The sequence below is a fragment of the Cladophialophora carrionii genome (genome assembly GCF_000365165.1).
Source record: "Cladophialophora carrionii CBS 160.54 unplaced genomic scaffold supercont1.10, whole genome shotgun sequence".
In the NCBI taxonomy this organism is placed as follows: domain Eukaryota; kingdom Fungi; phylum Ascomycota; class Eurotiomycetes; order Chaetothyriales; family Herpotrichiellaceae; genus Cladophialophora; species Cladophialophora carrionii.
The window spans coordinates 486,763-499,474 of NW_008481817.1; the positions used below are offsets into that span (position 1 = coordinate 486,763).

General features: G+C 55.5%; 6 protein-coding genes across 6 annotated transcripts; 3 read left to right on the top strand and 3 right to left on the bottom strand.

Moving 5' to 3' along the window:
* Positions 1–727: 727 nt before the first annotated feature.
* G647_09653 (uncharacterized protein) lies at positions 728–2,383 on the bottom strand (the record flags this gene model as incomplete). Its single annotated transcript, XM_008725647.1, has 1 exon — positions 728–2,383. One exon carries the CDS (start codon positions 2,381–2,383, stop codon positions 728–730), a length of 1,656 nt encoding a protein of 551 aa, XP_008723869.1.
* Positions 2,384–2,761: 378 nt separating this feature from the next.
* G647_09654 (uncharacterized protein) lies at positions 2,762–3,967 on the top strand (the record flags this gene model as incomplete). Its single annotated transcript, XM_008725648.1, has 2 exons — positions 2,762–2,854; positions 2,918–3,967. The coding sequence occupies 2 exons, from the start codon at positions 2,762–2,764 to the stop codon at positions 3,965–3,967; spliced, it is 1,143 nt and encodes a 380-aa protein (XP_008723870.1).
* A 719-nt stretch (positions 3,968–4,686) lies between these two features.
* Positions 4,687–6,287, bottom strand: G647_09655 (uncharacterized protein; the record flags this gene model as incomplete). Its single annotated transcript, XM_008725649.1, has 2 exons — positions 4,687–5,915; positions 5,972–6,287. The coding sequence occupies 2 exons, from the start codon at positions 6,285–6,287 to the stop codon at positions 4,687–4,689; spliced, it is 1,545 nt and encodes a 514-aa protein (XP_008723871.1).
* A 1,959-nt stretch (positions 6,288–8,246) lies between these two features.
* On the bottom strand, positions 8,247–9,219 carry G647_09656 (uncharacterized protein; the record flags this gene model as incomplete). The annotated part of the gene is made up of 3 exons (XM_008725650.1): positions 8,247–8,896; positions 8,981–9,026; positions 9,076–9,219. The coding sequence occupies 3 exons, from the start codon at positions 9,217–9,219 to the stop codon at positions 8,247–8,249; spliced, it is 840 nt and encodes a 279-aa protein (XP_008723872.1).
* Positions 9,220–9,609: 390 nt separating this feature from the next.
* Positions 9,610–11,201, top strand: G647_09657 (uncharacterized protein; the record flags this gene model as incomplete). Its single annotated transcript, XM_008725651.1, has 2 exons — positions 9,610–9,937; positions 9,988–11,201. 2 exons carry the CDS (start codon positions 9,610–9,612, stop codon positions 11,199–11,201), a joined length of 1,542 nt encoding a protein of 513 aa, XP_008723873.1.
* A 446-nt stretch (positions 11,202–11,647) lies between these two features.
* On the top strand, positions 11,648–12,656 carry G647_09658 (uncharacterized protein; the record flags this gene model as incomplete). Its single annotated transcript, XM_008725652.1, has 2 exons — positions 11,648–12,010; positions 12,069–12,656. The coding sequence occupies 2 exons, from the start codon at positions 11,648–11,650 to the stop codon at positions 12,654–12,656; spliced, it is 951 nt and encodes a 316-aa protein (XP_008723874.1).
* Positions 12,657–12,712: the final 56 nt, after the last annotated feature.

The window sequence follows — 12,712 nt, forward strand, 5'->3', positions numbered from 1 at the left end:
CTTCATCGACCAATACTGCCAATGCTAACAATACAGTCCGAGATCTACAATACCTGGGGCTTCCTATGTCAGAGTATATAGAGCCTGGCATGCCTAGCCTTGCATGTTGCCGACTTCGCGTAGAGCAAGTGCATTTCGACTACAAGTCTCCCTTCAACTCCCTCCCCTACACACACAAAGCGTGCCTCGAGCGTGCCTTGTCAACGGATAGTAGAGGCAGTGACACGTCTTGACTCCCGTTGCTCCTCCCTTTCCTCTTCCTCTGTCTCCTTCCCTAGAGAGGTAGACATCTGAGATACAGTATGCATGGCCATTCGTTCGTGCGTGCTTGGGGCACGGCGGATCCGATAGGCGATCCAGAGACAGACGATCTTCTCTTCGTTTAGCCTCTTTCACAGCGATAGGCGAGCGAGGTGAGGCCGAGTGGGGAGTCTCTGGAATGGACGGTGCAGCAGTATCGAATCTGACTGGTTGTCTTCTTGTTCGAGTACCGAATGGACTCGGCTGCGGCAATAATAGTAGCCTTCGGATCGGCGCTGCTCGGTGCAGACTGGTCCCAATTGCTCTTCAGACCGAATGGCCGATCGTGCAATTGAACGTTATCCAAGGGAAGGGGAAACCGACAACGCAATAAACGTGTCCATTTGCACATCGTATGTACTGCTCGGAATTTTTGCTTCTATCGGGATCTTTGACTTTGGCTGGCTTGCTGGCTGGCTGGCCTGGGTCAATCGTCGAGCATATCGTCGTCGTCGTCTTCCGCGTCCGCATCCACATCCCCTGCTGCATTGCCATTCACAGCCGACGGCGGCGGCGGTGGCGTGTTACGATCGTCAGCTCTATCCTTCCTCTGTGCACCATTCATGGATACCTCGGCGTCCTCTGCGCCCTCCACTTCCGCCATGGCCACGTCTTGAGCACCCTCATGCAGCGCTCCCTGCTCGTCCAGGATCCGGTCCGCATGCTCCTTCTCCTCCTCCAACTGCACCTCCCGTTCAAGTTCGGCCCATTGTTCTGCGAAACTCTGGTCATTACGTCCCCGGAACTCACTCCGGATATGCCGCTCCTTGGCATCTGGTTCGCGGAACAACACCATCATTTGATCGGGAAGGTCTTCTTCCAAGGAGGCACTGGGGCCAGTGCGGGTGTTTCTCTGTTTGGAGAGCTGGCCGCGATCGGCTTTCATCTTGACGCGCTCGTAGATCGGGTAGTAATATGCCGCAGGACTATCGTGCTTGCGGAAGCGTGAGTGTTGCGGCAGGTTCGCAGGGTTGACGAGCGACAGGGCCACCACACGGCGCGGGTCGACTTCTTGGCGGGTGGCGTCGGTGTAGACTTTGATGCGCTCGAATGGCAGTCTCGGCGTGCCGTCGGCCGATTCCTCGAGCAAGGGGGCAATCAGATTGGGGTCGTCTTTGTTGGGATTGGAGTCATCGAAGAGTTGGCGGATGCGCGGTGTTGCGTCTGGTTGCTTAGGAACGGATAGCAACCATGTATACGGCTCCGGACCAGGGTCGGAGTATTCCTGCGGATTTGCCTCGTGAGCTTCTTTGCGTGCCCGCCACTCGGGCATCAATTCCGCGTTCTCCGAGGCCATCAAGAGGCCGACATCGATACGGTCGTCTCTGCGGCCGTTCTTGAGCGGTGGAAGGGGTGGCTTGTCGAACTTGATGGCCTGCCAGTTTGAGGCCATATCCGTGCCAGTCTCGAGATCGGGGATGATGGGGTAAAACTCGACCGGTTGAAGTTTACGATTGTCTGGATGTTGGGGATGCTCCCAGGCGTCTCGTTCTGCAGGGGTGATAGGGTTTGCCTTTGCGTCTTTGGGCCTGTAAGGGACACTGTCGGGATAGGCGAGATCGAAGCCCTTCTGAATCTGTCTCCTGATGTTTTCTGGATCATCTCGAGATATTGGGACTGGCGGTGGTTTGGCGCCGCCTGCGGTCTTCTGCGGCCGAGGACTCGATCGCATGAATGGATCAGTGGTTTTGGCTATTTGTGAGGCCGTCATGTATTGTGTCTTTCGGAGGAACGAGACGTTGTTCTTTGCGCCCTGGCTCTTCAACTGCTCAAGCGACATCAGCAGAGCTTGATCCGCAGGGTCCAACACCGGTGTGATCTCGGGCGCCATGATTGCGCTCTCATCCCCTAAAAAGTAGCCCGGCACACCGATCATGTCTATGGGCATCCCTCCTTCGGCGTCGATTTCAATATTTGGTTCTTCTCGTTTCGCAAGCCCGGACGCGTAACTTGTCGTGAGGTATTGAGCCAGGCCACCGGTATCAATATCGAGCAACTTCGGCGGCATAGGCGGAGGGGGCAGGTCATTTCGATATCGGATCGAGACGACCATGTCCTGCTTGAATGCCTTTGCGTCGGCCATTTTGCTGGGCTGCGCAGATGGCGAAGAGGATTGTAAAGCCACAGGCCAAGTCAGAGAAGACCAGCAACCAAGGTCAGAAAGGATTCTGCATGTAGGGGAACAGGAGGAGGGACAGCAGGTATTGTATCGGATCCCTCTGTGGCCGTCAAGACGCGCTCATGGTTCCATCTCCAAAAGTCCACAGTGCAAGTGAAGGCGGAGTGAACGAACAGACGAACGAACGAACGAACGAATGAGTGGAGCTCCAACTTTCTGCGCAAAAAGCCTCGTTGCCGTCATTCTTCCAACCTTCACTGTCCATTTACCACGAAGACACTTTACGGCCACCTGTTGATTCTGTGTGATTTCACAAACAATCATCAACTCACTTCTGCGACGATGGGCTGGTTTTGGGCTGACCAGACGCCTAAATCCAGCACCGCGACAGTCGCGCCGCATGGCGTACCTACATCCTCCAACGCCGCTCCTCCGGTACGTGGATATACATCTTCTACGCTTCTCTACCCGTGATATACTGACGCTCTCTCTTTGCAGCCGGGATGTCCGATGCACAAGTCCGAAGGCTCAACATCGTCTGCGGCCCCATTCCCTCCTCTGGCCAATCCATCAAATACAAACGGGACCTCACCACCGTCATCCTGCCCTGTAAAAGCACCAAACCATGCCCTCCGCTCAACACCTCCGTCTTCCAGTACAACCACCAGGACCACCGCCACGACGCCCTCCTCCTCCTCCCCCACTGAACCCGCCAACGTCTCAACACTCTCTAAACTCAACCCTCTAAACTACATGCCCTCGCTCTCCAACGCACGGTCTCCCGACAGTCCTCAATCCGTGTCCCTGCCGCTATCGCGCGAGACATCCTCTATCCCTCGCACCGACAGTTCCAGCAATTGGGAATACCCCTCCCCGCAACAGATGTACAACGCCATGCTGCGCAAAGGCTACACCGACACCCCCGCCGAGCACGTCGAGGCCATGGTCGCGGTGCACAATTTCCTAAACGAGGGCGCGTGGGCGGAGATCGAGGACTGGGAGGCCCTGTTCAGCAAAGGGCTAAGCGCCGCCTGGAGGGTGTGTTCGCGCGGTGAGGAGGGCGTGGCGTTCGAACGGGCGAGACGCGAGCTCGCGCAGCGGCGCAGGGAGGTGCTCGGCCTGCTGGCGCCCGAAGGCGAGGGCGAGGGCGAGGGCGAAAGCGACGGCGGGCCGAAACTCATCCGCTTTCAGGGGCGGCCGAAGGAACCGACGCCCAAGGCCCGGATGCTGCAGGTCCTAGGCACTGTGTTTCCGAGCCATTTCAGCCAGGAGCCGCCGTTTGATCGGCATGATTGGTACGTCTCGCGGAGGTTACCTGATGGGTCGACCCGCGAGGTGAGGTACGTGATTGATTATTATGGCGGCGGGGTGGAGGAGGAGACGGGCCAGCCCGTGTTCTACTTGGATATCAGACCCGCGCTGGATAGTCCGACTGCCGCGGCGGAGCGGGCCATGAGATGGGGAGGCGATGTGTGGTGGAGGGCCAGTGGAGGAGCTGCAAGGGAAGCGTTTGCGCGGGCCAAGGACAGGGAAAGAAACGGTTCGTGAGATGAGCTGGTGTCACCGAAAATGCTACTCTCTGCCTCATGTGTCTGTGCATGTCGCTGTACGGCCACGTCTTGGGATGGGGAGAAATGTGGACTACCAATTCAGATTTCCGTTGTGACGACCGACAAACCCGAAGCATTGGAGCGGATGTGCTTATTAGGCAAAGGCGCTTATTGGAGTTTGTGGTATTGGGCAATGACCACCGGTCGTTTTGAGCCTTGGAGCGCTGAAAACTCGCCCCTCTTATGATAATATGTATGTAACGCTTTGTAGATTAGACCACCATGACTTATGGCCACAGCACAAGCGTGGTCTATGTGCACTTCCACATCGGCACCTCCGCCACGTTTGGTGCTATCATGTACAGCTTCAGGTAGGAGGCATCGCTTCGAGTCTCCGAGGCGACTCGCCCTCCTTCGACTGCCGGTCGCCAATCTATAACCCATCAAGCGGCGCCATACGCCTGAGTATGGTGCCGGTTCTCAATAGGAACGAGCCCTGCTCATGGATATCTGTTGTGATATCGAGTATGTTGTGTAGCCTTGCTGGAAAAACACTGGCGGTTGGCTAAATCATCCGCAAGGGAAGCAAAGGACCAAGCAAGAGACAGTAAATGTACCGCCGAATGCTGTATGGAGGTTGACTCATATCGCGCAGTCCGTAATGAGAGATTCCAACCGCCGAGTCCTTGCATAAGTCCTGCAGAGGGCAGAACGGCGTTACCGAGCTATTTCGACCACGTCACGATCTTCGTCGCGAGGGTAGAGCTGTGCTCTGACTCGGCAGACATCTAACCAGACAGCCTTCCATGTCGACGACTGTAGTCCGTGAATGTAAAGATATCCATATACAACGTTCTCGACGTCTTCCCAATCCGACAACCCCAGATAGTGTGTCACCTGCGCCAGGAGCTTTTTAAAGAATGCTTCTTCTGTCTGCTTCAGAGAGTTCTGAATGAACACTAGCAGCGCCCAGCACATGACGTGGAGTGCTTCTGCGTGCCAAAGGTGTTGCTCGAGTACCCATTTCTCAACTGCCCTCTTTTGATGATGTGTCAGGGCTCGTCCGTTCCCGGCCGCAGGCATGATTGTATGAGGCGCGAGCGACAGCATCCCGAGAGCTGCCAGCCGAACAATTCCTTCCAAGGCAGGTAGCTCTGGCTCATGGCGAGCATTTCGGGGGAAAGCATCGGCGTCGTAGGGGTAAGCCAGCAAATCGAATTCTGCTTCTGTGGACTTCTTCACCAAGATCGACGTTTCCAATGCTGAGGGGCTTTGCGAATCTGCTGCTTTGGCTGCACAAAGATGGCAAATGACTGTCTGCGTCGACAAGAGCCGTCTGAGGGGGTTGCTGAGTTGGTCGAGTCGCATAAAGCTTGTTCCTAGGCGCGCCATCTGGCTAGGCAGGCCAGGCGATATACGGCGTAGGGTCGCGTCAGGTACCGGCTCGCGTTTGAAGGGTAGTGGCATGACTGGGCGTTCGAGGAGGCCGACGGATATCTTCACATTCGCAATCGGGAGCCACATCGAGGTCTGCTCAGATAGCTCAATCTGCGAAGTGATACGGTCAAGGATCTTCAGATGTAATCTCGCCTCTTCAAAATTGCCCACCACCGTAGCCGTAGAAATAAGCCCGAAACATGCCTCGAGCATCTGCTCATCGACGATTGCTCGTTGCTGGAAGATCTGGCGCACGGCCACTGTCGCTTCGTGTTTGGCTCTGGCGTAGTCTGGGTCTAGGATGAGATCGTCATGATTGTCGTTCGAGGGTGCAAGATCTCTGTGCCGACCGTACATGACTGCTCTATGCGCTGCGGTGGTTGCCAGGAAGCCCAGGAAACTGGCAGGATTGGAGATTTTGCTGCTGAGGACCAGCCCTTGTCGAGCTATTCTATCACGGGTCCGCTTGACCTCCACGGAGAATGTCATGGGAAGCATCACGTCAAAGCCTGCGCCCATCGTCAGCACTGCCATCACGCCAAACCGCAACAGACTGCCAGCTCACAGTATTGCAACAGGCTTTCCGACGACTGGTGGGGTAATGTATTGGTTGGCAGAGTGTCAAACGGATCGAACTCGTGGACGCCTGGACTGAGGTTGAGACGCGGCGATTGACGAGGAGAACGGATCAGTGTGGTTCTGTCGCTCTCGGCAAGATTGAGAGGGTCATTGGCGCAGCTGACTTTTGCTTCATTGCGCACTGTCGTCTCGGAGTCTGCAGACTTCTTCCTGGCCTTCGACTTGGCTGATCCTTTGGGATGCTCGCGCCCCGTTGACCTCTTTCTGCCTTGGGCCGACTCCCATTGACGGACGCGTTGCATAACATGAGAGCGGATAGTATGACGCTGCTCTTTGTTGATGATTTTCCTTTGATACAACGAGACCAAGTCCTCGGCCTGGTTCACGAAGGTAAAGTTGAAAGTAGTAGACGGGACCTGAGGGCTTGGATGAGACCCGTCAGCCGTGTCTAGGGGTCGAGCTCATTAGCCATGAGAGCTTCGACAACGTGAGTCGAGGATGTAGATGTATTCGCACCTGTATCACGGGACGAAGGGTGCATTCTCTCCAGTCCATCACTTCAGGACAGGGAAACGAGGTGTCGGCTGTGGTCCGTGATGGAGTGGGACGAGTGATGCGTGCACAGACGGTTAGCTGGCTTCAAAGTGTATGTTCATAGAAAAGGAAAGGTCATTGCTGTTAGTCCATGATTACACGAGCAGTGGTTGTGATTGGGGAGAGCCAGGGAGTTTGGAATGATCGTCGAGGGGGGGTCCAACTTATGGAGAGACAGGGAAGCGTCTCTACCATAGGCAGCCATGCCCCAGATCTGATCCACGATCCACGATCAAGTTCGACAAGATAAACACCGAAATGTTACTAACGGAAAACAATGGGATGAGGCTATTCGAGGTTGAGAGCATGGTGAGTGAGTGGGTGAGTGATAGGCAAGTGGAGAGCGCCGAAGCGCAGGAGCCAAAGGGTGAGCTTGACCGACTCCTTAGGCGGGCCTAGCAGATCGTTTAGCGCCAGCCAGAATCTGGAGCTGGCGAGCTGGGTGGAACCGTTAGGCTGCTGATGAGGAAGGAGTGAGCTTCTTCTGGCTAGGGAGGTTCTCGAAGAGCCATCAGGGACTGGGGCGAGGCGAGAAGGATCTTCGTGCCCGGGGCCGCAAGGTCAGCTAACAGAAAGCTAAACAATAGATCGAGTTCGCGACCAGATTGGGGATCAATCGCTGATGTAAAAGTTTGCTCCAACTGCCTGCATCTTTAAAACACTGAAGAACAGACTGAGTAAAAAATGTTTTCGGCCATCCTGGATGGTGCTCGTCCATGACGCAGATCCTTCCTCCCTTCGTTTCGCTTGGAGCTCCCGGCACCGGAACCGACGCAGCGCAGACGCACGCCTGTGGACGGGTATTTCGGCGGCTTTGTCAAGGGGTGCTCATTGCCAGCATGGTCGGCAAAGTCCCATCAGAGTCGCCGGTGACAAGGCATTGGCATTGTGGCTCCCTGGACACAGCGCTGTGAACATTTTTCGTATCCACTCCTAGGTGACACCATCCCGTTCACAACGGATGCCATGCTCGCAGTACCTGTCCACGAGTGGAGCTGGCTAGTCTTGGTGGCCTACACCTCCTGTTCCGATCTAGTAGCACGCTCGTGCCACCAGGTTGCCTCAGGTGCGAGGTGGGTTCAGTCGCAGACAGGCCCGGATGCAACAGAACTCTCATGCTCGCAAGAGCGGCGGGTCGGGGTACCTGATCCGCCTGGACGTGTGATCGCCGTACACAGTATTGGTACAGAGTACGGAGCATGCAGCTGCGAGAGTCATCTTCTTTCTGCTCGACCCCTTGACGCCACACGGAAGTGCGATTCCTACCATATGCAAGACCAGTCCGTCGGAGCACCACTCGAGTCTCCGCGGAGCCTTATGAAGCTGTGTAACCAACGACGTTGCACAGCATCCAGACCGCGAAGAAAAAGCACGGCCTACCCAATCATGTGCACGTACGTTGGGTCTATAGGACCTGATCTCGGCGAAATCAAGTCGTGTAACCTAGTCTGGCCACAGAAGACCCGCCGGTGGTTCTGTCCCGAAACAACTCCTTTTCGCTTGTACATTGCATCTTGCACCTTTGCACAGCCACCAAACAGCTCGTGCGAGAAAAACTTAGTAACCCGTCCTCTCCTGAGATAACCATGTCCCGATGCAGATTTTGCCGCTGATAACGCCGCAAGAGCCGCATGCTGAATGCCAAGTTCGCTTGTTCATATCGCTCGTCATGAGATGCCTTCTCCCTCGCCGAATATCCTTGCAAGCATGACATACATGACGACGCAGCCAGCAAAGATCCACAATTTCTGCCGCCAGATCCAGCCCTGACCAGCATTCCGCGCGGCCTGGCCGCCCTGGACCACGGCACCGACCCCCGTACTGCCGCCTAGTATCCGACGCAGGGCTTTCGTCTCCGGGGAGCAGTTGATCGGTTCCTGCCCCTCGGCGTCGGGGAGCATCCGACCCGTAGCTGGATCTATGCGGTGCCGATGAATCCAGCTGACATTCTCTTCGTGCTCCTCGGGAAACTCAGCTCTAAACTTGGCGCCTCCATCTCCCGCTTTAACATTACCGATGCCCTTGATACTGCGTTGGACACCTGGCACAGGTTTCGAGGCCGTTCCACCACCAGTTGAGTTCCACCACCTCGATCTCGCTGCCAAAAATTTGCGTTCCTGTACAGTGCCACCAATACTACCAGCTGTCATCTCCTCACCGTTCATGAACGACATAAGGCCTATTAGAATGGTCGATACAGACCACGCGGGGTTGAACGACTTCGGATGGAAATCACTGATGGAAAGGCACAATCTCGTAGAAGTCTGGAAACGGCCTGAAGGAGTGTGCATCATTATAGACGGCGGGGCGAAAGGATCTGCAGAATCCATTAGCACTGGTTAATATCAAGGGTGCAACCAAACATCGGTAGGACAGGCCTTTGGCGACTCGGGTGACTTACAATCGGGCGGAAAGATCAGGGTTCCCCAGTATTGGCCGCCCTCATACTATTGACTTCATTAGCAATCAAATCTATGGACCAGCATGAAGTCCTACCGGTGTGCCGGGAGCGCCAGTCACAATGTAATGCCACTCTAGAATGTTGCTCTCATTTGGATGAGCCGTAATAAACGGAGGAGGGGACTTCTGGATGTTGGCGTATTCTCTCGTCAATCTCTTATGCGCAGCGCTTGTCGCCATGATTCGCAGCTGGGTGGGAGTCTCGGAGCCGAGGCACTGTCTGCGCTACAGGGGTGGATGTTGCACACGGGATACAATGAGCGTCAAGATATGGCACCAGAGCACATAGTATGTGATGGGAACTGGACAGGTAGGAGATTGGTTAGAAGGCGCACACGATCAAGTCAAGCAGTAGTTGAGTAGATGTCCTTTTCAGCGGCCGCCCGCAGTTGGAGGATCGTCATAGCGATGGTCAACTAGAGAAGGTATCCCGAGAGCTGATCGGCAGCGGCTAAAAGCGGGTCTGCAGACTTGTCTACAAGGCAGTTGTAGTCGCAGCTCCCGTCTCCCACTCAGTCTTTGTGCTCACTCATCTCGACAATTAAAGCTCCGGGAGCTCGTCTGGCCGCAATGGCCGAAACTGGTGGGGAGGACAATATCTTCGAGCTGCTAAAGAGAGCTGACCCAGCCGAACTGGAGGAACGGCAAGCCGCCATTTCACGACGTCTGGAGAGCACCTTCCAGCTATCGCAACAGCGTCTTGCGGATCTGATTGACCAGAACTCGACGCTGCCTTCCACCGTTTCCTCTGTCACGATCCTGGGTAGTCCAAACACAAGGCATGGCTTTCTCCGAAGGGTCGTGGATCCCTTATTGTCCAGCAATCGCGACAGACCATATACCCAGAGTGAGCTGATCCGTGAAGTCGCCAAAACGGCGGAGAAGCTTAGAAAGTTTGGTTTGTCAACCCCTGGAGCTATGGCGGCCTTGTCTCATTGTGATTTATAGGCATCTACCACGAACCCGTTTCTGTTTACCTGGACAAACCCTCTCAGACCGACCCCACAACGACCCCAACCGATGTCGCTGTCTACTACTCGGTGAAAGAGAAAAGTCGGATATTTGCAAAGACAGGGACGGACTTGGGCAACGCCGAAGGATCAGCCTACGCGAATGTCCAATGGCGAAACCTGCTGGGCGGCGCTGAAACCCTGGACGTAAACGCCTCGATAGGCACACGGACGCGGTCATCATATCAAGCGAGTTTCGATACCCCAGTGCTTAGCAATCCAGACCTGCGCTTCCAGCTTGGAGGCTTGCAGAGCGCGACACAGAAAGGCTTCGCCAGTCACGAGGAAGTGTTGAGGGGAGGATGGTCGAAGTTTCGGTGGCTGAGCTCGGCTGGATCTTTCCATGAGCTAGGCTACAACGGCGTCTGGCGACAGATAACTGGTCTGGCACAGAATGCTTCACAGACGGTGAAGAGCGAGGCGGGTGACTCTTTCAAGAGCAGCATATCACACGCATGGACGAAAGAACGAAGAGATAGTCCAATGCTACCAACCCGGGGATACTATGCGAAGACCTCAACAGAATTGGCGGGCTGGGGCCCATTGCAGGGAGATGTGGCTTTCCTCAAAACCGAAGTCGAGTCACAGTCAGCAACGTCAATTCCCATTCCCGGAATCAAGGGTGACAGTGGTGTGACTTTCACAACAGGGTTGCGTGCTGGGCTTCTGTACCCGTTGACACTCGGATCGAAGCAAAACCCAGAAATGTCAAGGATCAATGATCGATTCCAGCTCGGGGGACCAACAGACGTGAGAGGGTTCAGATTATCAGGTTTAGGGCCGCACGACGGCCCAGATGCAGTCGGCGGCGACCTCTATGCGGCCGGAAGCGCGAACCTCCTCGTGCCACTTCCAAAGGTTGGCAAGGACAGACCGTTCCGACTACAAGCTTTCGTCAATGGTGGAAGGCTATTGGCGATCAGCAACCCGGAGAAGGAGGGGGCGATGACAAGCCAGGAAGTCAGGCAGAGTGTATCCGATGCCATCTCCGAGATGGGAAATGGGCTGCCAACCATGTCCGCGGGCATAGGGCTAGTTTACGCGCATCCAGTGGCACGATTCGAACTCAACTTCTCACTCCCACTGGTGGTCCGGAAACACGAAGAGGCTAGGAAAGGGGTGTCTTTCGGTATCGGCATCAACTTCCTGTAGTAGTAACGACCTGAAAGGAGTTTGTACATAATGACAGCCGTGCCCGCGGACGATGAACCGACCATTCCGCTTGCCTAGGTAACAAAACTACGACACTACAGTAGCATGAATTGACGAGGCTGCGCGGAGGCCGAGGCGAGGCTGAGGGCAATTGGCCAAAATCCAGCCAGTCAGAATGTCGACACTGCGGAGTTCGGCTCCAAGGCGGTTCTGAACACATCTGCATATTGATGTCCCAAGGCAACATCGTAGCATTATTCTTCTGTCGCAGCTTGCTCATCCTTGCAACGAAGGCGTCTGGATATACGCAGAAGATCACGACGCCTCGTCTGTATCCGTCAGGGCGGGGTCCCTGAGTCTCTTTCCACATTTGACCCTGCATTTCCGTCCCACGAGACTGCGCACACACCATTCCCTTGGCCTCGACGGCCTCTCCAAACACAGTCATGTCCTACTACAATCAACCATATGGCCCTGGGGCCGGCGGTGGAGGGGGAGCAGGTGCCGCGAATCTACAGTTCTACCCGTCCTCATACTCGAACGTCTCGGGACATACCACGCCGTCGCAGGCTTCGTACGGGGGTTATGGCGGCAGTGGAAACGCCGCCAATGCATTCTCAGCATATGGTACAGGCTCTTCCGGGGCTTTTGGAGCGGGTCCTGGCATCCAGGGCGTGAGCGGCAGGATGGGCGACTCTAGCGGTGGTCTCAGGATGGGCTGGCTCGCCGCATTTGGGACGGAAGGTTATGAAGGCGAGCCCGGGTTGATGGAGGAGTTGGGCGTGAATTTCGGACATATCAAGACCAAGGTAAGGATGTGACGGCCATGAAGATTCCGAGACTGTTTTCGCTAACACGATATGAAAGACCTTGACGGTATTAAACCCGTGGACCCGACCCTCTCCACACATCATGGACGACAGCGACCTCTACGGTGGTCTCCTTTTTCTCGTCCTCTACGGCACATTCCTCGCCCTGTCGGGCAAGTTTTTCTACGGCTACATCTACGGCATTGCCCTGTTCGGCTCGTTCGCGTTACATTGGATGTTTGCCCTCATGACGCCGCCTATCGACCCGAGTGATTCAGACCAGATGTCTCAGGCGCAAAGGGATCATCATCAGGGTCGCGATGGACACGGCGGCGGACACTTTTCGAGTACGTTGACGTATTCGCGAAGCGCGAGTGTGCTAGGGTACTGTTTCTTGCCGCTTGTCTTCACTGCGCTGTTTGGGGTTGCCGTGCCCATGGACACGGCTATGGGCTATGTCTTGACCGCTATGGCAGTCGGGTGGTGCACATTTAGCAGCTCGGGCATGTTTGTCAGTGTCGGGCGCATGAAGGGTATGAGAGGCCTGGTGGCTTACCCTCTGGCCTTGTTCTATTTGGGCTTTGGCATCATGGGCATCTTCTCTAGCCGCGGCAGTGGTATGCTGCAAGGATCAGTGGGCTCGTGAAATGCCTATCTGGAGAACACGGTGTTCAAGGTCATGAACGGGCCCGTTAGACCCGG